Below are 25,966 nucleotides of genomic sequence, written 5' to 3' on the forward strand. Positions count from 1 at the left end.
CGGGTCCGTCGCGACCCGCGCCGCCCCCTGCCCGCTACTTCCTGCCAGGGGTGGGGCAGGGGTGCCCCCTCCGCAGACCCCGCCGCCCGAGCCACAGCGGAGTTCCTGAGCGTCCTGCGCAGTACGCGGAGGGGCCCCCTTTCTTGAGGGGGGCTGTCGCAATCCCCCAGGCCACAGACCAGGTCCCCAGGCCTTGTAATCAACGTCCAAGGCCCGGGGTCGCAGGTTGGGATTTTGGGTGCCGGACTGCCGGCGGAGCCGGGCAACAGGCATGCCGCGGCGATTTGAGTCAGACCTGCCCCCGGCGCTGTGTGACCTTGGGCAAAACGCTGGCCCTTTCTGGACTTCACAGTGCCAGTTCTCAGGCGGAGAGCTGACAGCCCTCCCAAATTTAGGAGTGGGCAGGTTGGGATGACCAGTTTGTGGTTTTCTTAAGAAGTTTATTAAAGGTGCGCGTGAGCATTTTTTCTTACTTAGGCCACTTTCCTGGAAAGATTTTCACCGTGGGGCTAGATGGGGAGAGGGAGAGGTGCTTCTGGACTTTGGACCACTTGGAGGTGGGGTGTGGGTGGGGGTGGTGGGCAGTTGTGTGTAGTCGAGGTGGGGGGAATGCCGACTCCTACCCAGCCCCTCCCTGCCCAGTCCCCACCTCCTCGGACGCCGACCCTGCAGCCCTGTCCGCAAAATTGCATGCTAGGGCACATTTTATTGTTATTAAATTTTGGAAGGGGGGGTTGGTTTGGGCAGGGAGTTCTTTCTCTTCTCACTGCGCTCTAAGTTGTTGGTACCTTCGCCCCACCCAAGACCTTGGGGGCGAGCAAAAACTCCATGTGTCCCCCAAGCAAAAGGACCCGAGGGAGGCGGCGCGCCCGGAGGCGTCACCGCCCAGCCACTCGCTTGAGTGAAGCCGCCAGAGCCTGGCCTGGGGGCGGGGTGGGGTGGGTGCAGCTGGGCTCGCCGGCGAAGCCCAGCCCTGAGCCAGGCCCCGACCCGCCCTGGCCGCCTCCTGGCCCAGACCAGAGGAACCCTGAGATGGGAGAGGGGTCCAGCGCGCCCAGTCATGGGGCAGGTCATCAAACAGACGAAGTTGGCCGCGGCCTGGGGAGGGACGGGGCGCGGGGTGGGGGAGATGTCCACGCGGCTGCGGCCTGGCCTTGTCCCCAGGCCACGGACAGGCCCCCACAACTCCTCTTGTCCTCGCCGGCTGGAGATCAAACGGCTGACAAGGCAGCTAGGTCCTTCCCAGTCTGACGGGCGATTTCAAGTCCTGCCCTGCGCGGAGGCACACTGGAGGTGGGGGGGTGTGGGGGGGGGCACGTTACTTCCAGGTTTCAGTAATTGTCATGGGGGCGAGAGGGGACTGGGGGACCTGAGGGAGTCCCCCGCACGAGTATCTTCAGACAGCTGACCACGCCCACTTCTGGGTCAGCCCGTGCAAGTCCCTCTCCCACGCGGAGCACTCCTGTCTCCTTACCCCACGCCTCCCACAGACCCCGGCCTCCGGGGACGGGATCCGTGTTTGATCCCAAGGAGTTAATGGGGGGAGCGCACAGACTTGGATGACTATTTCTTCCGGAATGGGACTCACACAAGGTCTCAAGTTCCCCTTCCCCCGATTGTGCTCTTAATTCTTTCCTTCTCTCAGTATCTTTTATTTTGTCCACTTGGCTCTCCCAGAGTTTGTAATATCAAGATTTCTGTGGAGGCACTTTTTGGAAGTTTAACCCCGACCCCCCAATAAAACAAAAGTAAAACCAAACAAGCTACTCCTCCAGCGAGGAGAAACAAACCGGCCATCGCCCCCAGTCCCCGTGTCGACCCCAATCCTTTTACACAGCCCCTCCCCCTTTCAATCCAGAAGAGCTTTTGGATGGGTGGGTGGGGACTTGGGTTGATTCAACTTACTTCCACGCACTCAGCTCTCCTCCCTTCTCAGGGGGTCCTGCTCCCAGGAGGGGAGGAGGGATGAAGAGGATTTTCTTTTATTTAAAAATCTCCTCCTCCCCCCCCCCCCTTTTGCGCTGCCAGTGCACAGGGAGAAGAGGAGCGCACAAAAACGCTGTTTGCACGTGTGGCCGGCCTGGACTGCGGGTGTGCGCACGGGCGAGTGTGTGTGTGTGTGTGTGTGTGTGTGTGCGCGCGCGCGCGCGCGCGAGTGTGTCTCTGTGTGCTTTCTTGTTCTCTTACAGGGTACAATGTTAAAAAGCCACCGCTAGTCGCCCCCAGTGCTCCGACTCTCTGGGTCTTTTTGTCTCTAGTGCAGATTAAACGTCACGTCCGCACTTGAACTTGAATTTTATCCCATTGTACAGAGGCAGCCCCAGCCATAGAGAGACCGAGAGCTCCCAGAGAACCCGGACTCCGCCATCTTCACGTTGCAATCTATAGCTCCCAGTCCGCGCCCGCACCGACCCAGGCGCACTGGGCGAGCCGCCCCTCAGCCCCGCTCCCCCCGGGCCCGCGGCGCCAGGGGAGCGCTGGGGAGCGCTCGCGGGGAGCCGGCAGCTTCTCCGGCCGGCGCCAGCCTGCCAGGTGAACTGGGAAGGAGCCGCTCCTGGAGTCCCCCCAGAGCCTCGGAAGGGTCAGTCTCCGAGAAAAAAACAGGCAGCCCGCAGAAAGCCCAGAAACAACCGAACCGGGGCAGTTTTACATTGCTTTGGGTTTTTTGAGGGGGCGGGGTGAGGGGGTACGAGACAAGTCCCCAAGTTTTCTTTGCTTTTTTTTTCTTTTTCTTCTTCTTTTTTTTTTTTTATTTGTTTGCATTTTTTTCTCCCCCACCCCCCCTCCTGGTAGAAGTGCGCTTTCCACCTACCAGAGCCTGAAAGAAAGTGTCAGGAGCCGGTGCAAAATCCGGTTAAGTTCAAGAAGACATTTGGAAGTCCAGGAGGCCAAGCAGTTTGAAGAAGTGTAAGCGAATTTTTTTCCTTCAAAAGAATATATTTTTAAAGAAACCAGCCAGTCCGCGGCAAGCAACAGCAGATTTTTTTTTTTGCCTCTTTCTCCTATTTTAGATCGAGAGATTTTTCTTTCCTTTTTTTCCTTCTCTTTTTCTTTTTGCAAACAAAGCAAAAAACAGCATAGAAGAAAGAGCAAAATACAGAAGAAGAAGAGGAGGAAGAGAGGGCAAGAGAGGAAGGGGGTAAAAAAAAACAAAACACCAACCCAGGCAGAAGAGGAGGCGAGGAGGCGCGGCGGCGGAGGCAGCGGCAGCGGCGGCGGCTCGGACCCCCTCCCCCGGCTCCCCCCATCAGTGCAGCTCTCCGGGCGATGCCAGAATAGATGCCGGGGCAATGTCCCGCCGCAAACAGGGCAACCCGCAGCACTTGTCCCAGAGGGAGCTCATCACCCGTAAGTGTCTGCGGCGTGCGCACCAGGGGCCGGAGGATGGGGCTCCGGGTGCCCGGGGCTGGGTACACAGAGCCGGGCCGAGCGCCGGGGCCGCCAGCGGACTCGCAGAGGCAGCGGCGGCGGCCCAGAGTATGGGGCGGAGGGGGGGGCTGGGGGGGCATAGGAAAGTTTCTTTGCAGCCCTGGGAGTCGGAGCGGTGCGCACTCAGACGCGCTTCGGGTTCGAGGGCCTGCGGAGCGGGTTCCGGGCCGGGGAGGGGGCGCGCAGGCTGGAGGAGGTGTGTGTGCACGCGGAGCCCGGCTGGACGCTCGCCCCTCCGAGCGGCGTGTGTGGCGGCGGCGGCGCTGGTGGCGGGGTTTGGAGAGGAGGGGGAGGGGGCTGGGGGAGTGGAGGGGGAGGGGGGAGCCGGGAAGTGGGGAAAAGTTGGCGAGCGCGTGGGTCCGCGCTGACGGCGCGGGCGGAGGAGAGCGGGGTGCGCTCCGGCCTAGGAGAGACGCGGGGCGAGTGGCGGCCGCCGGCTCCGGGTCCCCGGTCGCTGCACCCGCCCGGGCAGGGCGCCGACCACGCCGGTCCTAGGATTCTGCCGCCGCCTTTCTCTCCTCTCCTCCTGCTATTTGCAAAAGAATCCAGCTGCGCGGCTGTTTGCTGGGCTCATGCCCCCACCCCCATTTCCCCACCTCCGTCTGTCTCCTGGGATGATCTTGTCTTCTATCCCCCACTCTAAAAAAAAAAAAAAAAAAAAAAAGGTGGGGGGTTGGGGGCTGATGAAAAAGCCCCGCCACGGGGAAAAAGAAGGATTGTCAGCTAGGATTAGGAAGACAGGGATGTGCTTGTAAAATAGGGGGAAAAAATAAGAAGAAGAAAGAAGAAAGAAAAAAAAAAAGAGAGAGACCTATCAATCTCCTACCCATCTTTCTATCTCCGTATCTTTCATCTTCCTTCTCTAAATAAACAAGGCAGGTCGCAGTGGAAATCCACCGGCTGAAATCGTGTGGATTTCAAGCAAGTGGCCGGGCAGGCAAAGTCAGGCAGCGGGGCAGAGACTCAGCAGCTTCCAGCGCCCGAGTTGGGTTTATTTAGAAAAGGGAAAAAGCAAGCGCGAGCCGGCCAGGTACGGTGTTTGCAGGGGAGCTCGCCCCGAGTACCCGCACAGTTGCACGGGAAGGTCGGCTCGCAGCGCTCCCTGCCCGGCGCAGCCCGCGGGGCCGCTGCTTCTCGGCGCGCGAACATCTCCCCGTGGTCCTTTCTCTCGCGGTGCCTAGGTCGCCGTTGCTTTTTTTTTTCTTTTTAATTGCAATAGTAATAAAACATCCTCTGGGTGCCATCGAGACCGTGGGCCGGTTGTGTTCCTGCAGTCCTCCAAGCGCCTCGTCGGGCTGGGGCCGGGCAGCCCGCGCGGAGCTGGAGAGGGCTGCGCGCCCAGCCGCAGCCTAGGACTGGCTGTGGGGAGGCCGAGAGCCGAATATTTATGTTATATTTTAAAAAATTTAAATAAATAAATAAATATATAAAGGGGCTCTCCCCTCCCCTGAACACCCAGCATAGGAGCCATCTGCTCGGAGCATTGCCGCTGCCACCTCTCCTTTGTTGCAGCAGATACATTAGTAAGAATTTGTGGATTTATTATTGTTTTTTGGGGAAGGGAATAGATTTTAAAGTGGGCTTCGCCTAGGGAGAGGGATGCGTTTTTGGAGGGAGGGAAGAGAACTTCTCTTTTATTTTTCGCCGTTGTAACATCAAAGAAGACTCACTGGTTGCCTTTTAAACAAAATGTTTTACAACCAGATTTGAGCCTGGTTTGATCAAGGTCCTTTTGGCCAGTTGACATTTCATCCTTTACCAAGCCGAAGCCGTCCCTTAGCCCTCCACACCCCCACCCCCTTTAGATGGTGTACTGGTTGTTACAATGTCTATATTTGCAGAGGTTAGTTTCTCTGGGAGGCAGTTTGCCCCTCATAGTCTCTGTATAATTGCCAGGGTTGTTTTTGAGGAGGGGGAAGTTGGGGGGGTGGGGAAGGGGGAGTTGTCAGGGCTGCATTGCCAAGCTGGAAGCGGGGAAAGGAGCCCGGAGTGTTTGCAGTTGTGTGTAAGGGGGGGGGGGGCGGGGAAGAAGCAGGTAGGGTTGCTTTGCTTTTGCTCTCTCCCCCTCTGGCATTCCTGGGACATCAAGAGAAAGCCCTGGCCAGAAGGACTGGTGGCAGCTGGTTGTGGGGGACAAGGCGTGCCTGGTGCAACATCCTTCCATCCTTCATTTGTCCCCTCTGTCGCTCAGCCTTGCTCGGAACGGTGCTGGGGAAAAGCCGCTGCCCCTGGAGCAGGGAGGGAGGGAGAAGAGAGAGGCAAAGGAGAAGAGGTGAGGAGGTGGAGGCAGAGGAGGAGGCAGGGGCAGAGGAAATCTCGCCTGCCTTTCAGGGGCACATGGAGCCCAGGGCATGTGCAGGGGGTCAAGCAGGGAGAGTGGCCCAACCAGTTTTCAGACAAGGCTATTTATTATCAAAAAGCAGCTGGCTTCTCTGTCTGTCCTGTGTCGCCCGGGAGGTAGGAGTGCGGGCAGGGGGATGGCAAGAACTGCATGCAGTTGAGGCTGCGTGGCCCGCGGAAGGGCCTCTCCACAGGGGTGCAGGAGTCGTGGCTTTAGGGCGCTCTGGAGCCCTGGCCAGCAAGAAACGAGTGCTATCACAGCCCTGACCCCGGGGTTCACGTTCTAGATTTTAAATGCGAAAGAAACTACCCAAAATGTGGTGCAGCTTCGGTGGGGTGGCAGCCCCTGGTTCTTTAGAGACAATGTAACTTAGGATGACTGCTGGTCTGGGAGACAGGAAGAGCACACAAACAGCAAACAATCTTGGGGTGGGGGACATTAGAGAAGAGCTCTGTAGTGAGCCTTGTTAAACGTATAGACAGGGCCAGAGAGAGGAGAAGTATAAAACAGGGTGGGAGACAGCTGGGGATGAAAACCTGGGCTTCTGGTTTGTTTCAAAATGTTTGACCCAGATGGATATGGCTTTTAGAATGGGAGGAGGACAGACAGGGCTGTTAATAAAAACAAACACAAAACAACAGTGACAATGGTGAGGAGGGAGGAAGAGGGGCAGTGGCTGACCAGGCAGAGGGAAGGGCGCTGAGCCCGCAGTGCCAGACAGGGAGAGTAGGGGAAATTGAAATGAAGTCTGGTCCACGAAGGAGCTCTGAGGCTTTCCGAAGAAACTAAGATGTCCCTGGTAAATTATACAACCCTAGCAAAGGTGATTTTTTTCAACAACCTACCAACAGGTTTCCTTGGAAGATCAGTAATTTTCTGTACGAATTCACAATTTTGCAAAACAACTAGAGACCCAAGGTTTGACACGGAAGTTAGGCTAACTGTGTTAATTTCACGGTTGCCTTTTAAATTGGGTTTTGCTATATAGCTGTGTGTTTTGGAGGCGGCTGGGTTCACAATGACCTTAACTCTCTGGGGTATAGTGTATCTCCAGTTGTCCACAATATTTCAAGATTGGGCCTCCGATAAATTTCATAAGACATGGGCCCCTCTTTTTGGGGGGGGTAGTTGGGGGGAGAGTGAAGTTTGTCTCCCTTCTGCACAGAAGGGAACCCCATATCATTAGAAGTGTGATATAAGTCAGCTGCTCTGGTTCCACGGGAGAATAAAAATGTGTTCATCAAAGGTGTTATGCCAGGCTGATTTTATTCATTTGTAATTCACACCTGAGAGAAAAACAGCCGTGAGCGTATTTTAACAACCCTTAATATTTTTAAAGGGTATTCTTTCCCTCCCTGAATATTATGTACATATGTATATTTCTTTCTTTGAGGGTGGGAGCTTGCTATCTCCCTATGCCTTGGCCTTGGCGATTTTTTGTGTGGCCTCCAGAATGTTTTGTACAAGAAAACCGAGTCATGTCTCAAGTGCTAGAGTGAATGCAGTTACTTTGGTGAAGCCGGCCTTAGGAACATGGAGGGAGGCTGAGGTCAGATGGCTGGGTGTGGCGCTTTGCTGACCACGGTGCAGGACTCCAGGGGTCTCACCGACTGAAGAGAAAGGCCAGCTTTGGGTGCATCTGACAGTAATTAGCGGTATGTCTCAGGTGAGATGGAAGCATGCGGAACAGTTCGTTTACAGATATCAGCTTCCGACTGTAGAGAGCACCAGTTTCTAGCGCCTTATCAGTCTCAAGCTCTTGGCGCTGTCTTTTAGCTTAGAACACGTCTTGCACCAGGCCTTCCCTTTTTCCTTTTCATCTCCTTCCTTGATCGCTTTGCATTCTCTGTTGCTTGTTGTGATAAAATACTTTCCAAAATAAACTTTCAGTTGAATTGGCTTTTGGTTGATGGCAAGCCTGAAACGCCGAGCCGCGCCTGGTGCCACTTGGCAGCTAGGGGGAGCTCGGTGCCCGTGTCATGGCTTGGCGCCTTCGCTACAATGGGCCAGGAACGGGCTTCCATCAGCAGCCGAGGCAGCTTGCCTTGCTGCAAAATGTCTTAAGTGTGAAGTTGTAATATTGATTTTCCTGCAGAGATTCGAGCAGGACAAAATGAGAATATAAGTTTGAGAAATCTATTTTCAAGCTATTGGCATTGATTTACAAGCCCTCACTAGGCAGATGGGGGCATTTTTCTTTTTTTCTCTTCTTTTCCTGCTTTTTCAACAATTAAAATGGTTAGTTTTGAATGGGTGTGTTTTCCCCTATGAGTCTGTGGTCTTGACTTTCTGAAAATCCCATTAGGCTGTTAAGGCATTCGCAATGGAACGAGGGAGGTCTGGGAAGAGCATACATCATTTTGTCCGTTTCTGTGTTGCATGTCACAGACCCAGGGAACAGTCAAGAATCCCTGCTTTTGGGAGTCATATTCCTAAAACATCTTGATGAATGGAAATCCTTTTAGCTCAGGTTTTATAACACTTGGATTCTCAATTCCATTTATTAGGTAATGTTCCCACTGTACTAAGGGAAATAGCACCATTCCCCAAAGATATCAAATGCCAACTCAAATAACGTGTAAAACTTTGTTTGGAAGGAGTATAGGCTTGCTAGACCCAGCGTTGCTAATACCTTTCACCCCAAACAGTGCCCTTAATGGATGGCTTTTAATGAGACTCTTTCTCTCCTAAACGTGTAATTTAGTGCTGGGGAATATGTATGCTTTTGATCATGGGATTTCTGGATCTATAATGTCTTCTCCAAGTTCAAGAAATCTGCAGACAGCACAGTTAACCTCGAGTCTTATGCTTGAGTTCAATATATGGGCAGGAGAGGTTGCCCTGAGACAGGAAAGAGTGCTTTATTCTAACCTGAAAGAGAAATAAATTAGGTCAGACAAAAGCCTAGTGCTGTCATCAGCTGAGAAAGAGCCTTCACTCTCCAGTACAGAGGGCCAGCAATTTATCTGATGATTTCTCTACTTCATTTAATGTTTGAATTGAGCCAGTTCTAAGCATATCGCGGCAGCGAGCTCATTTGACAACTCAAGAGATGAAGTGGCACAGTCACCTCGCAGCCTTGGGCTGGGCAGTGGCCTTTGGCCTGTAGAAAACCGTTAAAAAAATTCACTTTAGAAATCCCCATTCCTTTGCCTTGGAACTTGGGAGAGTCTCACAAGCTGTAACTAAACACAGACCACAGATATGACGATGCTTCACAAAAACAGTACATGTGGGGAGGGTAGAGATGGGGTTCTTGACCTTTGGAGGCTGCCTCCTGCCTCCCCTGTGGCTTGAGGGAGACCCCTCTGGCTGTCTGGTTAGGGCCTACCTTTAGCTGAAGCTCTCCAAGGACTTGGGACTCCAGGTTTGGGGGGGGGGGTCACATCTGGGAGGACAAGGAGAAATAAATGCTCTCTGGGGACTGCACCTAGCACCACACGGTCAAGAGACTGATGCCGCCTGAGCATCCTTCTCTGAAGGTGGTGGTAGCTGTAGGCACACTGACAGATTTTTTTAACGGGGAGAGGGCACAGAAGAGAACCGGGAATGAATGTCTGTCATAGAACTGCTCTGAGTATGGCTTCGTCACTTCTTTATTTACTCCCACAACTGGGTCTGGGGTCCTCGGTGTTCTGCCCCCTCCACCTTCACCCTGCTCCCCACTCGCACATATGTCTCTGCTTTGCCAGGGAGCCAGATGCCCGTGAGACCTGCTCACGTTCTGGTCCCCCATCTCCCTCCTCCCCTAGAAAAGCCGTTTGTTGACTGCCTCTCTTGAGCAGGAGTGTCCCCAAGGCGTGTATACAAAATGCCAATAGTAGGCTATTTGGATACGCACGAAAGTGGAGGGACACACTTCTTCACACTTCTAGCATCTTCTGCTGGAGCCAGTGGGGGGGGGCGGGGGCGGGGAGAGAGGAACAACATCGTTTTTACTGGCAAGAGTGACACCAGATCGAGGTTTGATTAATGGTGCTACATTCACCGGGACTTTTCGTCCGGCATTTTGACATATGCAAGTCTTTTGTGCAGTTGCTGAAATTCAAGAAATTCATTCTTTATTTCCAAGAGAGCTGATAATCTGCTTGGGTGTTGAATTAGCCAGCCTGAGCTATTTTAACTATAATGAAATGCCAGACCACACAAAATTAAGTAACTTCAAAGTAAAAAATAAAAAAGCCTCTGTTGTACACAACTTTTTTATGACCCCCTTCCACTGAAATAGAAATACGTTTGCGGATGTTCTGATGAGTTCTCTACTAAGACAACATGCAAAAATGACTCAAGAAAGTTGAATTCCAATGTTATCGTGATTAACGTGTGCTTCAGAAATGGACGTGCTGCTAGGATTTTTTTTTTTTTTTTTTTTTTTTTTTTAATGAGGTCATGTTTAAATTTCTACCTTGGGCGGGAGATACTGAAATGGCTTGTGTCCTTGCTATTTTGTTGCCAACCTCAGAGGATGTCCTCCGGTGAAAGGTTTGCAGTCTGGTGTCCTGTATGGAGGATCCTTTTTCTCTTCCACTTAGCACCTTTGAAAAAAGCACAGCATTAAATAAAACAAATCTCTTCATTTGGCCTCAAAGAGTGCTTTTATATCCCGTCATTACGAGCCCTGTTGTGGCTCTGAAGATTTAAGGCATTTGCAGCTTTGTGGACTCTGCTGAACGTGCTTGGAAGGGTTTCTATGGTGGTAAATCTTTTCTTTTTTTTCTTTTAAAGCAACTATTTTATTTATCAAAACATAGGTCACTCTATTCTTTGGTTTTGTGGACTTGGCTTTTTATTAGTAACCTCTTAGTAATGGACAGGATCTGTGAATGCACCTGAACGCCGTTTTCCTTATTCATTTGGCCTTTTTTTCTGCTTTTGAATGGGTGAGAACAGGCCCCTTGAGCTCAGTTTTTGGAATTCTAGAGAAGTGGATGCAGTGTGGGGAAGGGAGGGTTGGACAGTCCATGGCTCGAGTAAGTATTTTTCAAGGAGCTACTTTTAATATGCCAAAGTATCCTGAAACCAGGCTGGGGTGTGTAGGGCAACATGTATATATGGGGTCTTTCTCCCACTGTCAGACTTTCCCTTCCAGAGTCTGCCACTAGGCTATGTGACTGAGGTTCTTCCTGCACCCCACACCACCTCCCAGGGATCAGGAATCCCCGCCTTCCTGGAATGCCGGCCAGGCTCAGGCCTTCCCCTGCAGACCCCCTCAGCCAGACCCCAGGTCATTTCCATCGGTTGCTGACAAGGTCATGTGCCCACAGTCTTCTCCCTGCCTTCCACCCGGGCGCCAGAAATCTTGACAATTTCACTTGAGGCTTGTGCTGTGCTTGGCATGGAGCAGACAGGGCCTCGTGGGGTGGTGGCTCTGGTGTGCACCCTTCCTTCCAGCCGTTCTGAGGGTGGTAGGGAGGAGGCCTTTGGAGGGTGTCAGGGAGGTGCGGGGCCTGGGCCAGCAGCTCTGAGACACCTGGCCCGGCTGCACTGCTCCACCGTCCTCCTGAGAGGGCAGGTGGTCAGGGGAGGGAGTTCATCTGTATGACATGGCTTGCTTCCACATGCCAGGCTGTGTCCTCCCAGGGCCAGTGGTGGTCCTAGGCCTTGCTGGCTGCAGGAATTCTGTGGCCAAACGGGACTGGGGCCCGGACAGTGTCTCCCACCCTCAGATGTGTTCTAACCCCTCCTGGCCCTGTGAGGACATTCCTCCTAATGCATGCCTCGCTGGGCTGACGGGCTGCTCTTATCTCCTCCGCCTCTGCTGGGCACTTCATTATTCCCAATGTTCGGAGAACTTCATAAAACCTCTTGTCGTGCCTTTAAGCGTCATCTAGTCATAGATTATTTTCTCCACCAAGAATTGATTCCTTCTCTCTCCCATCCACCCGTTTCCCCCTTCCCCTCCCCATAGTTGTTATTTTCTCTTGGATCCAATAAATTAAAAATTGATGGCAGCTCAGAAAAGTGGTGTGCTCCGTCGAGTGTGCGTGTTGGTGGTGGTTCAGTGTCGCCTGGAGTCTCAGCCCCTCCCGGAATGTTCGTGGGGAGGAGAATGAAAAGATCCCTTCGCAGATTATTGGTGAGCATGGGCTTGCTGGCAAAGGCTCCGTCTTCGTAGGAAGCAGGTGTAAAGTCTCCAGTCGGATGCAGAGCTCTGGCGGAGGGATGCTGAGCATTTCTTGTAAACATGCGTACGCATCAGGATGGCGGCTGTGACGTTGGTGGCACACGATTTTAAGAGCCTGGCACCCCTCCCCCCGTATCCTTCTCCTACCCACGCACTGAAACAATAATTCTTCCTATGTTTCTCCTGGACTGTGGCTTAGCCATTAGAGATTTGGATTTGAATCAGTGCAGGGTAAGGGGGACATGGGCCTGTGTGCCGTGGGTGCAGCAATGCACATGCACTGTGCTATGGGGACAGGAGGCGGTCGGCCCCTTGGCTGGAATTCGCCAAAGGGCAGGTGCAGGGCCAGTTGTTACAGATGGACCAGGGCGGGTGGGGCCCTTGGAGCCCTGCGTGTGGGGGAAATCACTGGCCAGGTAAGGCCATGCTAAGCCTTTGCAGCTGCCGGGGGGCCTGTTGGCTGCTTGGCTGGGACGGTATTAATGATGTCTTTCCATTTCTGTCTTCCACCCCAAATTCCTTCCCAGCCAAGCTCAGGCTTGGGGGAGTTTGTCTTGGATCAAGTGCTTCCCCATCTACTTAACAACAAATATCCATTATTATTTGTGAACCCTGATTTCATTGCTTCTAAATGCGTTTATCAGCTGGGAGGAGGCGTAGCCTTGTAAATAAAATGCGGTTTTGTTGTAAAAGAAAATTAACTCTGCGCGCGCATGTGTGTGTGTGTGTGTGAGAGAGAGAGAGAGAGAGAGAGAGAGAGAGAATATATATTTGTTCATGAGGTTTAGGATTTCATATTTCAGAACCCACCCCAACGTGATACTGTACATTTGAGCAAGTTGCCTGCTGCACCCATTCATTTTTCCTCTTAACGAGTCAAACATTTTAGCAATCCCTGTACTTTATTCGGCTCATAATAGCGAGAGCAGCAATATTTTCCAGGGCCGCCTGACACTCGGGGAGCTTTTCACGAAAGCAGAAATCATCTCAGGGGAAAGACCTCATCTTTGCCTTCTTTATTTAAGGCTTGAGTTTGCCGGACAAGACAGCCTGAGGGGCTGGTTCGTTGGGTCTGGGAACTCAAAAAGCTGTTTTTATTATGTGTCTTTTCTCTTTCCTGGTGCTTTCTTATGTCTGGGTGGCAGTTTGGGCCGCTCCGGCTCTTCCTCGCGGAGGCCTGGTTCTCCGAGCCGTGCGGGGCCGTGGGGCCGCGCATGCCCATAAGGACAGGGAAGGAGGGTACTGAGAGCACCAGACTCAGCCCACTCTGCCTTTCTCTGAGCTGGGCCAGGTGGCTCTTTCTCCTTTTATTTCTTCCATTATCGATACAGTTCTAAGAAGGGCCGCGCACACACGCACACACGCACACACGCACCCCACACACCCAGCTCAGTATCCGCCTGCCAGCGGAAATGAAACCACAGCCCGTCTTTGGGGGTGTCTCCGAAGGCCCTGAGTATGAGCCTCCAGGCTCAGCAAGCTGTCTCGGTCCACCCGCTGTGACCCAAAACTTGACAGTTGAGGGGTTCATGCTGCCTCTGCTGCCTGAACTTTGGGGGTGACGTTCACACCTTCTTGAGTGAAGTATCTCACTCACTAGATGAAGCCCAGAGCCCCACGCGCCCCCCCCCTGCCGGGGGAGGGGAGAGAGGAAACCCCATTCTTGGAGTAGGGTGAACACCCGCTGTCATCTTGAGTTTTACTTTCAACGCTGACAGTGGGAGGGAAGATTTGTTTGTTTGTTTCTTTTGCCCCTGGACTCCCTTGGAGGCAGCGAGCTAGGTCCTGGGTCCTGGGTCCAGGAGGTGGGGTTCAGAGCTGTCTGTGGGCCTGGGGCAGGGCCTGGCCCCCTAGGGGGGCTTGGCTGCCAGGGGGCCGAGGCAGGAATCCCCACTGCAGCACAGTGAACGGTTTCGGATACTTTCCAACTCAGTGACGGGGGCTCACAGGGCCTGCTGCAGGAGGAAAGTGAAAAGGCCGAGAGAGCCAAATAAAGGAAAGAATACCAGATGTTACCAAGAAAAAAAAAAAAAAACAAAAAAAACGGAGAGAAGAAAAAAAAAAGTGCTGGTACCAAGTCCTCAGCGAAAGATGGAAGGCAGAGAGGCAGGAATGCCTGCGAACAGGCTTACGTGACCTTTGCTAATTTTTAAACTAGTCTGTGTTTCTCTTGAATGAGAAGGATGAATTGAAATTACGTAGCTTACAGCCTCCTAACAGAGAGGAGGTCTGCGTGCTTCCTAGAACTCCTCCCCGGAGAGTGGACAGGCAGGGCTGAAAAAGTTAATGAGAAGCAAAACAAAACAAGGACAAGAAAGATTAAATTATTAAGCGGCAGGAAACACCTCCCCGTGCTTCAGCGAGGACGGTCATGCTTGGAAGTGTGGCCGTCTTGGTGACACAGCGGAGCGCCCGGCCTGTGGGCGAGTGGCAGTTGAGACAGGACCAGGTACCGCCGCCCTTCTCACCACCGAGCTTGCCCCTGCTCCTTCTGAATTCTCTGTTTCATTTTGTCTTTTTTTTTGCTTTTCAGCTCATTTCCTTTGTGCCTCTCTCCTTTTTTTTTTTTTAGCAAAACAATATTTTGACATCCTCCTCCCATTTATTAAGAGTTCCTTCTCTAGAAATGGCGCACAATACATCCTTATATTTCTAAAGAACTGTTTTCACAGCCCTCTCCTTTGGCTCTGAAATTATGTATATGTAATTGGTAATTAAAGGTGCAAGCTTTTCAATATAAACAGTATTGCTCAATGTTAGATCATTAAAAGGAAAAGAAGCACCGAATAATTACCTTTTCCATTCTGACAAACAGTTCACAGGAATCCGGTCCCCCCTACAACCACTGTTCAGCATGAGGGTTGTGATTATATTTCAACCATACCAAAGCATCTTTTCATAAAATAAATTGGTAAATTAATTATGTAGCATTGTCTTCCACCTCCTTTGAAAATAAAGTCCCAATTTCTTTTTTAAAGTGTAATTAATGGTTCCTGGGGCTGGCTTGGTGAAAACCATTTCTCTTACCTTATAGGTTTTTGGGTTTTTTTTTTTTTTTTTTTTTTTGGTGTGTGTGTGTGTGTGTTAGAGGTATGGAGACAACAGGTTTAGGATTTCCTCATCTTCGGGGTGTTTTTGTCCTGACACGGATCTCATGAATGTCCAAGTGTAATTCACGGAGGACTCTGTCTGCTTGTCTCTAGCCACAAGCAGGACCTCAAATGCTAACCTCCTCCCCAGCCGCCCTTGACCTGCTCACATGTGGCTCACACGTGTCACCTGTTCTACAATATCCATCCTAGATTCAGCATCACGCACGGATTCCCACGGGCCCTGAAGAAGCTGTGTTCAGAAAATACAGGACAGGGATTCATATGTAAGATAGAAGATGCCACAGAGTTTTTTTCCTTAAATTATCTGTTCTTTGGCTCTGGCCCGTTGGTAACTTCACTGCCCCGGAATGTGTTTTCCCTCCCATCCATCCCTTCTCTCCGTTCCTCTGTGGTTTTCATTATATCTCACTAAATACCGTACAACTTAAAATTTACCTGCCTCCTCGGTTGTCAGACCCTTGACTTTTCCCAGCACCCCAACCCTCGTGCCGGCCCTACGACCACATTGTTTGCTCTTGAAAAATTCCAACCCAAGTTTGCTCAGAGCCCGAGGAGATGTGCAACCTAATTGTCCACTCCCCTTATTTATGACGTTTTCGGCGGCCGAGTCTTCCCGTTTTCCCCTGGGGGTTGCTGCTGTTGGGGGCATTTACTGGCTTCAAAATATTTGGGTCCCCTGTCCCCTCCAAAATAAAAAAAAAAAGGAAGTATATCGGCTGCTAAAGAAATATGAAAATGTACAGCCCACTGAAAGTGTGGTTTGTTGTCTGCCAAGAAATGCTTTTGGAGTCTGAAGAGTTTCTTTTTTTTTTCCTTTTCTTTTTCTGGGAGTGAAAAATAAAACCAACAAACAGAAAGGACATTGGGAAGCTGATGAGTGCCGGGAAATCTACAAAGTGATGGCGGTCTGACCAGGAGCAGGGTGTCTGACAGGAGAGTGGCTCCCTCTTTCAGGGAGCAGACTAACAGCGTCCCTTCCCCTGCATTGTTGTTGTTGGGTTTTTTTTTTTTTTCTTCAGTATTTCTTTTTGAACCGACACTCACTTGTTGCTTTCCGGGCATGTGGGCTCCTTTCTTTCTCTCCTAAGGCCTGGCTGCCTGACACCCGTCTGGGGCTCTACTTTCTTGTCTGGTGTGCAGCCAGGTCTGAGGTAGAGGAATGCAAGCAGGGCTCCCATGAATGGGGAGGACATGAATGAACCGTGGAAGGGAGGGGGCGGCCGATCGAGCCCAAGCAGGGTGAACCGGCTCTGGCGCACGGTTCTCAGCCTTGGCTGCCCACTGGAATCACCTGGGGAGTCTTAAAAACAAAAAGACAATCTGAGGTTTGGATCTGGCTGTAATTGGTCTGGGGTGCTGCCTGGGCACAGGGGGTTCGGGGCTCCCCAGGTGGTTCTCAGATGATGTAAAGTGGGAGAGACACGTGTCGAGCTTGAAGTTCGGGGGCCCGTGACACTGAGCCTCTTGTGAAGGCAGGACGGGTGTTATGTACACGTGGATGTGTTTACATGCTATGTTGGGGGGTGGGAATCACCAGCAAATAAAGGACAGAGCAGTAAGTTTAGCATCAGTTAAGCAACCACCTCCATGGGCTGCGACGTTGCTCCCGGAGCCTCAGTTTGCCCATCTGTGGCCTCCGGGAGTCATGTGGGGACTTGGTGACCTCTAGTATCCTGCAGCGGAGGGGCCTCCTCTTGGTGGGGAAGGGTTGGAATGGCCGCTGGGTGCCCGTGATTGCCTAAGCCCATCTCTGTCTTCTCTGCCCCCTTCTCCTCTCTCTCTCCAGCAGAGGCTGACCATGTGGAGGCCGCCATCCTCGAAGAAGACGAGGGTCTGGAGATAGAGGAGCCCAGCAGCCTGGGGCTGATGGTGGGTGGCCCCGACCCTGACCTGCTCACCTGTGGACAGTGTCAGATGAACTTCCCCCTGGGGGACATCCTGGTTTTTATAGAGCACAAGAAGAAACAGTGTGGCGGCAGCCTGGGTGCTTGCTATGACAAAGGCCTGGACAAGGGCAGCCCGCCGCCCTCCTCGCGCTCCGAGCTCAGGAAAGTGTCCGAGCCGGTGGAGATCGGGATCCAGGTCACCCCCGATGAAGATGACCACCTGCTCTCGCCCACGAAAGGCATCTGCCCCAAGCAGGAGAACATTGCAGGTATGGAATGTTGCCACTGGCCAGGTCGCCCTGAAGCCACCTCCTGAAGCCACCCGCCTGTCCCCTCTTTGTGCTGGGTGTCGGTGCTGGGAGGGCCCAGGGGCTACCGGGCTAGGACCACCAGCCAGGGCTCGCCCTTTCCGAGGGGCCACTGTCTGGGTGACCCTCAGGAGGAGACAGGCCTGGGGCTCAGAGAGGCACAGCTGGCCGATGGTTGCTTTGCTTTTGGCAATGAGACTCTGTTGTGGGGCCTAATCCATAGGCGGCCGGGAGTACAGAACAGAAATTTGGAAGGCTAGGGTGGCCCTCGGTTTGCTGGTGTTCTTGGCTTAGTCTCTGGCTGTGCAGCCAGACTGTCTTGGGTTGGAATCTGTTCTTCACAACATGGACAAGTCCGTTTTTCCATCTGTGAAATGGAGCTAGTGAGACCGATCTCCATAGGGTTGTGGTGAGGTCTAATGAGACGTGGCCTGTAGGCAGGGCCCGGTAGGCACTTAGGAATGGGAGCACTCATTTCTTCCTCCTCCTCTCTCTGGCCTCCATTTCCCATCTGTAAAAAGAGGTGCCCTGGTCTCAGAGGCCCCTTCTGCTGTTGCCCGATCCTTCTGGCAGGTCTAGAGAAGGGCTTGCGGGAACTTGCTGGAGCACTGCGCCCCTTTCAGCTGACCACCTGGACAGGTGACTTTTACCACCTGAAGAACAGGTGTTGGGTTGTGTCCTCTGGCCACAGGGAGGTGGCACCGTGTCCCGCCGGGCCGTGGTCACGGAATGCCAGAGCCTCCTCCAGGGAGCCCGGGCTCTGTGCAAGCCACAGTGTTTGCTTCTGGTCCTACTTCTGAGCCTGGGAGGCTCGGCCAAGACAGAGGGCCGGGGTGGCCTGTGTTCCTGCAGTAAGCGGCAGCCAGTCCTGCAGCAAGATGGCACCCGTGTGCGTGCAGGTGAGGGGTCACATCCTGCTGGTTGGCTCTGGACAAGCTGCTTCACGAGTCCAGGCCTCAGTTTCCTTATGTGTCAACAGCGAGTGAGAATACTGGCAGGCCTGGTGTGAGGACTGAGTGCGCAGGGGCTCCGTAAGTGCTTTACTGGCAGGCCTGGTGTGAGGACTGAGTGCGCAGGGGCTCCGTAAGTGCTTGGCGGGTGGGAATTTCCTCTCAGGGGTCCCCTCTGGTTCTGCAATCTGCAAGTAGGTGCCGGCTGTGTTTTGGGCGTGGAAGCTAGTGGAGGTGCTGGAGGGACTGAGGCTCTGGGTGCTCCTCCTTGGAGGGGGTGAGCCTGGTGTAGCCCAAGGCACCTGCTCCCACGGGTGAGATCCATCCAGAGAGCCCCATCACCCAGAAGGCAGTCAGGGTAACGCAGCAAAGCCACTCGGCGACTCTGAGACTTCCGGGCCTCAATTTGCCCATCTGTCAAATGGAATTAATGAGGTCTCTCTTGGCAAGAGACTGTGGTGGGATGCAGACTCCTGCTGGCACATGCTAGGTGCTGGGGAGACCCCATCAAGTCATACTGGCCTGTGGGCCTTGCCTTCTGGCTGCTGAGCTAGAGTGACATCTCACACGCTCTCAAGTTGCCAAGGGCTTTGAGAAAAATGCCCAGCATGTTCAGGGCCATGGTCATGTAAACCCCGGCTTCTCAGAGTTCCCTGCAGATGTGAGTGACGCTGCCTTCGTTAGGGCTGGAGCCTCCCGTCCAGAAAGGTGCCGGGTCCCTTTTGTTGGTGGTGTTGGGGTCCCCATGCCTTTCTTTGCTTTGACACTGGAGGAACAGTTTTCCTCCAGTAGAATAAACACCCGGCGTCAGTGACCACAGACCTTGCCCACGAGACTCTGGTCCCTACTTATATTTCCATGGAAAGGCATTCTGCTTTCACCAAAAACCATCCGAATCCTCATTTCACGATGAAGGTATTTCCCAGCGAGAGGCTGCCGATCATTGTGGGTAGGTTTGTTTAAGAAAGCGACTAGATGTGATTTCATAAAAGGCAAAGTTAATCTTCAAGGCGGCTTTGTCCTCACCCCCCCACACCCCCCCGCGCCCCTTTTTCTCGGGTTGTAATACTGCAGCAGCCTACAGTATTTTTATGTTATGTGTGACGGAAGATATTCTTGGCCTTTTCTGTTCAGCAATAGGACAAATGCATTTCTTCATTCTCGAAGAAATATGTAAAATAATCCCTTAGAAGTCTAAAGAGATATGTTTGTTCAAAGCATTTAAAATGTTATTTTAATCAAAGGCACAGAACGGTCTCCATGCTGTGTCAGCTGAAGACGACCATCCCGTTCTAGCGGCACGTTGTGCCTTCTTGCTGGCCCTCCTTCCGCTTCTCCCCTCCCTGCCTTGGCACCAACTTTTCTTTCTTTCCTTCTTTTTTTTTATTTAATAAAAAAGGAAAGATTAAAGAATAAAACTTCAGTGGCTCAAATGTATAAAGTAATTTAATATGGTGGGAGCATTAATTATTTTAGCTTAATTGAATTCTGAGGACTGCAGTACTTGCAGTTTTGTAGACAAGCCCTGTTTATTATTTCTCTGTGTAGATTAACAGTAAAGGAAACACAGATAACTTTCAGTTATTTATTGTAAAATAAATGTGTCAATTCATGTGTAAAGCAAGCTGCTCAAAGATAATTGAGTCTTTATATTTTAAGAGGGGGGCCAGGAATCACAGGCGCTTCTCCACCCGGGCTTCCGGAAATCCGCACAGCTGCTGCCCAGGCCCCTGGCACCGCTGGCCTCGCCCAGGCCTCTCCTGTTCCTGCTCCCCACCCGAGGTGGGGAGGGATGCTCCAGCCTGTCCGAGCCCCACTGTTCTCCCCAGGGCCGGTTACTGGGGAGCAGGTGGCTGTTAACTCTTGGGGCTTGGCCTCTGGTTTGGCTGGTCCCAAGGGAGGTGCCTGCGGTGACCATGTGGCTCATGCCTTTTGGGGAACCAACGATCTGAGCCTTGTCCAGACGGGTCCCAGCCCTCCTCGCTGCCCAGTGCTTCTAGAGGCTGGGCTGCAGAGATGGATGGGCAGGGCTGGCCTGTGGAATAGGTGGGGTCCCTTCTACCTTCCAAGGGCGCCCGCAGGGTGACATCGGAATTGGAATTCTGTCAGTCATTGGACCAGGGCTGGACCCTGGATTGGCCCTTTCCTTGGGACACTGGGGTCTGGGGGAGATGGGCATAGAAGGAGTAGTTAATCATTTTTTTTCTTTCCTTTGTTATTCTTATTCTTATTTTTTTTTTAATGATAGAGAAGTAGGAGAGTAGAAGGAGGAACTTTCTGGAGCTTTGTATCTTGGAGGGCATTCGTTCATTCATTCGTTTGTTCATTTAATAAACAAGCACCTACTGCTCTTCCCCTGCTCTGAGCATCCCCCTGGCTGCGAGGTGACAGAACCCCTCAGGGTGGGGGGGGCATGGTGGGAGGACGGCCATCTGGGCTGCTGCTCTGTCCCCCTGGGGGGACATGGCCCAGGTGTGAGCAGTAGCTGCCCTGCCCTTGATGTGTGCGGTTGTGGCCCGGGGCCCTGCACCTTGGCTGTGTGCTGTGGGCAGAGCAGGGCCATGGAGCCTGTGTCTGAGGCCCATCTGGGGACAGAGGGGTGGAGTTGAGCCGAGGTGGGGGCTCAGGTCTGCCTATATAGGAGTTCTTTACCTTTCCTAAGCCCCCTTCCGACTGCATTCTCCCACTTCTGGCAGAGCTGGGGGAGATGGGTTCCAGGGTTTGCAAAGAGCAGGAGTCTCGGAGCATTATGCGGAATGGGTGTCTTAAGGAGGGCTGGGGAGAAGGGGGCTGGGGGTGTTTGGGATTCGAGGCCCGTGCCAGGGAGGCCGCGTGCTGCCACGTGGGAATGGACCCAGCGCACGTCTGAGCCCTGCCCTGCCTCCTGCCAGCCTTGGGCCATGTGACCTGACCTCCTGAGCGGCAGTAGCCCCATACGGGGAGCGCATCTAACAGTAACTGTGGTATTTAAGTGCTGCGTGCCTGCCTGGTGCACGGCGTGCCTGCTGCAGGGATGAGCGCCTTCCTCCCTTACCGGTGCTGTTTCCCCAGCTCCACTTCCTGCTGGTAGTGTAGCCAATGTAGGTCTTCCGGGATCTGGGGGAGAAACTTCCATTGGCTTCGGGGAACTCCACCATCAGAAACAACGTCAGAACCACTGTCGTGTGTCCCCCTCCCCCCAGCCACGTTTGGTCACGTTGTTACTGTCTTTGGTGGCCGCTCTGATGGTGGGTCCCTCTGGGGAGGAGCCTAGGGGGATCAAAGGAGCATGGGCTTTGGTGTCAGTGGGGAGGGGTGCAATTCCAGGGCCCGCCCAGGCCAGCCACTTCACTTTTCTGGGCCTCAGTTTCCTCGTCTGTCCCCACTTGTCGGTCCTATGGCAAGAATGAACAGCGACGAGAGCCAGAGAGTACCCACCTAGCTCGGTCCGGCTGCAGCCAGATGCCTGAGAAGTGGAAGCTTCTTGAATAGCTTTTAAGAGGGTGTGGACCCTGCTTGGCAGCACGAGGTGTTGGCTTCTCAGTCAGAATCTTGAAAATTTCCCTCGGGTATCTCTCTCAGCATTTCCACTGATTCCTCCTTAGAATCCCCACTTTATAGCCACTGGAGGGAAGGTTCTTGATCACAGGTAATTCATTTTCGCGTGTTATCACCCCTTCCATAACCAGATGAAGCTATAACTGGAGGAATGAGCCACCAGCTGTCAGTCAAAGGTTTGCCTTTTTGCCTTTTTGTCCTCCCCCCCCAAACCCCAAATGTCAGATTTCTGGAGAAATGCAGGAGACAGGCAGCGGGTGACAGGAGGTGGCAGATCCCCCTGGGCTGGAAGTGGCAGGCAGTTCCCTGCTGCGATGGCCCCACCCGCTCTGTACGTCTTCATCTGGAACCGAGGAAGGGTCCGGGGTGTGCCTGGAGGCAGGGGGTTAGCATAGCAGGCAGAGCACAGACGGGGGCTTGGTTTGGGGTCCCAGTGACCCATCGCTAGGCAAATGGTGCTGGAGAAAAGGGCTTCTGATCAGCTGGAGGATTTACATGCTGCTCGGCAAATGGGCATTTCAGACTTTAAAAAATAAATAAAATAAACGTGAAAAAGAGAATATTAGCTTGGTCAGTGGAAGAAACTAAATAACTTGCTTGTGCTGGAAACTGGAGATAAACCCCACTTGAAGGTTGTCTTTAAAAACTCGTGTTTGATATATTTAGAGTTGTTATTTTGCCTCCAAATTAAGATTAGTTAAATCCATGTGTGTTGTAGCATGGATTATCTTTTTGTATTATTAAATCGTGACAGCTAATTATTAGTTCTGTCTGCACCAAGGAATAGTGGAGTGTTCTGTCTGAGAGACGTGGTCCTGGGGCTGGGCGTTGTAAGGCTGGCCCCAAAGCCGGGGCAGGGCTGGCAGGTGGTGGAGAAGAGGGGGCCTACCTAGTAAGCACATTTGTGCTTAGGTGCTTTTCTTGGTTTATCTCATCTTGAAATAGATACCAGCCTTGAAACAGATACCTCTAATCCCACTTTGGAAGAGATATTTTCTAACCCCACTTTGAGCTAAGGCTCAGAGAGGTTAAGGGACTTGCCCAAGATCACACAGCAAAGTGGAGTCAGACTCGGGTCTGCCTGGCTTCCTCGGATGGCACGGGGAATGGAGGCCTTTAGGGAGGGGTAGTCTGACTCTGCCTGGCTGGCCCAGCCGGTGGGGCAGGCACAGCTCCAGACCCTGTCCAAGGTAATCTTTGAAGCCTTCCTAGGTATGACTCTGCAGATACAGCCTGGAGCCCTCAGGCCCTCAGAGGCCTTGACCCATAGTCTGTGGGTAGCCTTCCTCATATGGTTGCCTGTGCTTTCTCATGAAGGTTCTGGAGAGGTGGGTGGTGGGTAAGAGAGCAATAAGATGTGAATTCAGATGGATGGATCTGGGCTGGGATTTTGGGTTTGCCAATGACCTGTTGTATAACCTTCAGCCAGTTGTTTACCTCTCCAAGGCCCCGTTTCCTGTAGAATGGAGATAATCTTCCTTATCTTTCAGGCTGGTTACAAAGTTTGATTTAGGCAGCGCATTCCTGTATTAGGTTCCTGTGGATCTTTAGCTGTTATTAATAACAGAGAACCACGGGAGGGATCCATGCGGAGATTCTGGTCTCCTGGCCTAAGCTGGAAGGATCTCCTCGCTAAGGATCTCCTCCCATGCTTACCTGAGCATATGTAACTGGTTACTGGCGGGGCTGAGTCCAGACCCCAGTTATCTTGAGTCAGGTGCCCCTTTTGCCACACCAGGCTGCCCGGTTCCGTGACTTGAGGCGATCCGTTTCCCCGGGCAGAGTCCTGAGCCGTAAGCAGGGGTGAGCAGTCCCTGCCCTTCCGGCCTCCCAGGGAGAGCAGAGACTGGGGTACAGCGTAAACTGCACAAACCGTTGCGGAGTGTCAGCAGCCAGCCAATGCGACTGTAGCACCGAATTTTAATTGAAAGTTTTATGAATTAAAAAGAAGACAAAAAATACTAATCAGCTACAGGGTAATTTTTTTTTTTCCTTGCTAGGTTTCCTTTAGGTTTGGGGCCCTCGTTAGCTGTGATTCATAGAGGTGGTTCCATGCTTCCAGAAGCAATTCAGAAAGGATGGGAAGTTAGGGAAGAGGGTGAGGGAAGGGCATGGGGCTCCCAGGTGGGGGACCTAACCAACCCCCGAGCCTCTGTTATCATTATTATTAGGTTTTAAGTTTGACAGTAAATAGTTAGCAGTCGGCTTAAATTTTTTATTAGGCACTTGACAGCCTGCCTTTTTTGTGTGTGTGTTCATTTTCATGCCTGACTAATGCATAACCACTAGCTCTAGAATCTGTTAGGAGGGGGCTCTGTGTCAGTAAACTATATAAATAGGGCAGTCTGCCAGTCACCCCTGCACCCTCGGGTTTATCTTTTCACTGAAGAAACAAAAAAGATTGAGTTTTCATATTTGGGTTTTTAACTGAACACATACTTATTAGGACTAACTCTGTACCAGTCACTGTTTGAAGGGCTTTGCACCTATTCACTGATTTAATCCTAATACCTCCATGAGGTGGTAGGTGCTGGTATCAAGCTCACATTACCAAAGAGGAAACTGAAGCCCAGAGACGTTAAGTCACTTGCCCAGGGTCACACAGCTGGTAAGTAGGGGCCCGGGCTGTGAACTCCGGCAGTCATGCTCTTTCCTGTGGTGAGGCAGTGTTGCGCGTGGTCGTATTTCATCCTAATTTCATCCTACACTCCCATCCACCATCTCCACCCCCTGAAAAGGTGGTAAATCAGTTATTACTTTCATTTCAGAGATGAGGAGACCGAGTCATAGAGAGGTTAAGAGCCTCACATACTTACCCTGTGAGTTGGCTGCACAGTTGTGCCTAGACACCAGGCTCCTGATTTCCAGCCTGTGACCTTCACAGGGAGCCCAGGCCCAGGGGATCATTCGATTATTTAACTGTGGCTGGCACAGGCGCCTTCTGCTCCTGGCCGGGCCACGAGTGATTTCTTCTCTGAGGGTGAAGCTCCAGGATGGGAACCTGGGGACTAGTGTGAGCTGCAGGAAGCAGGACGGTGGACCTCCACCTGTCCTACACACATCTGTGGATCTCGTGTTGACTGCTGTCTGTGCGGAGTTGTCTTGTTAGGAGCTGACTGCTACCCAGTTGGGTCAGGTGGTGGGGGCAGCTGGGCCTACTGAATGCAGGGTGGGGAGGGGCAGGCATGGTGGACTCTGGCCAAAGCCCTGGGGTGGTGGCTAGGCCCTGTGGCTGACAGGCTGTGTGACCTTGAGCAGACCCTCCCCCGCTTTGGGCCCGAGCTTCCTGAGCTGAAATAGGAGAAGGGGCTACCAGTGGTTTCCAACAGCTGCAAGAACCTGGCGGGGGGTGGGGGGTAAGCTCCAGCTTCCTACCCAAATCCCCCTCCCACCCAGCAGCCCCACCAGCTTCCCTCGTTTGTCACTTCTTGGGTTTAGGAAATAAATTTTCTTTGAAGAAATTGGTGGCTGAAATGAAAACTATCATACTAAAGGATAAACAGGGTCTCTTTCTGCTTCAAGCCGTGAACATTCCCCTGGAAGGATGTGGTGCGGAGTTTAGGCTCAGGGCCCCTCCTGTGCCTCTTCCAGGCACTGTCCCTCATGTTGTAGATGTGGTTTGGGATTTATTTTTTTGATAAGAGAACCTCCCGAATTGTATGAACCTCAGGCCCCGTGAAATCGGAACCCACTCTGACCCAGGCACTGCTAGGCCGTGACCAGTGACCTAAGGGGGTAGGGGTGTTAGCCTTGCCCACATTAAGTCCAGGGAGGAGCTCCAGCTGGCAGGGTGTGATCAGGACTTAGAGGCCCCCCGAGCTGGACCCAGGGACCAGGAGGTCTTTCTAGAAGGCAAGGCTTCTGGTTTCATTTTTATTTTGTTTTTCAGTGGGTTTCCTTAGAGTCCTCCTGCTGGTCTGCTGGTTTTGATCTGGAGGTGGGGGTGGGAGGAGGGGGTGGCTCAGGAAGGAGGAGTCTGTGCTGAGGGAGGGGGGCTGAGTGTGTGAGGGGGAGATCTGGTGGGGAGAGGTGTGATCACTTGATGAGAGATGGGTGCCTACTGCCACCACCAGCATGAAAACTGGGACCCCAGGCTCTTTTGGGTGGAAGAATATTAACAAAATGGCCTTTTGTTGGAGGTGAGAACTCAGAACGCCCCGCCCCCCCCATTCCTGGTGTGGAGAGGAGAAGGCAGCTAGCTATTCAGATGCACTGCCAAGGGCAGGGTGAACCCCCCCAGCCCAGGACAGCCAGCTGGTTCTCCAGACCAGGGCAATA

The 25,966-nt window shown here is 52.6% G+C and overlaps 1 protein-coding gene across 4 annotated transcripts in view; it reads left to right on the forward strand.

Annotated features, from left to right (window-relative positions):
- Window positions 1-2,336: 2,336 nt before the first annotated feature.
- The window catches only part of BCL11B (BCL11 transcription factor B), a 91,292-nt gene continuing 67,662 nt past the window's right edge, over window positions 2,337-25,966 (forward strand). For 2 of the 4 annotated variants that reach the window (XM_028099374.2, XM_028099385.2), the window contains exons 1-2: window positions 2,337-3,348; window positions 16,794-17,162. In XM_028099374.2, the coding sequence (XP_027955175.1) occupies window positions 3,291-3,348; window positions 16,794-17,162 (427 nt within the window). In that variant the 5' untranslated portion in view covers window positions 2,337-3,290. The remainder of the gene's footprint in view (window positions 3,349-16,793; window positions 17,163-25,966) is intronic. The other 2 variants (XM_028099378.2, XM_028099394.2) reach the window with 1 other exon arrangement.

Source organism: Eumetopias jubatus, unplaced genomic scaffold (genome assembly GCF_037043125.1).
Source record: "Eumetopias jubatus isolate StellerSeaLion01/CBP00866 unplaced genomic scaffold, mEumJub1_p1.0 scaffold_7, whole genome shotgun sequence".
Classification (NCBI taxonomy): Eukaryota; Metazoa; Chordata; class Mammalia; order Carnivora; family Otariidae; genus Eumetopias; species Eumetopias jubatus.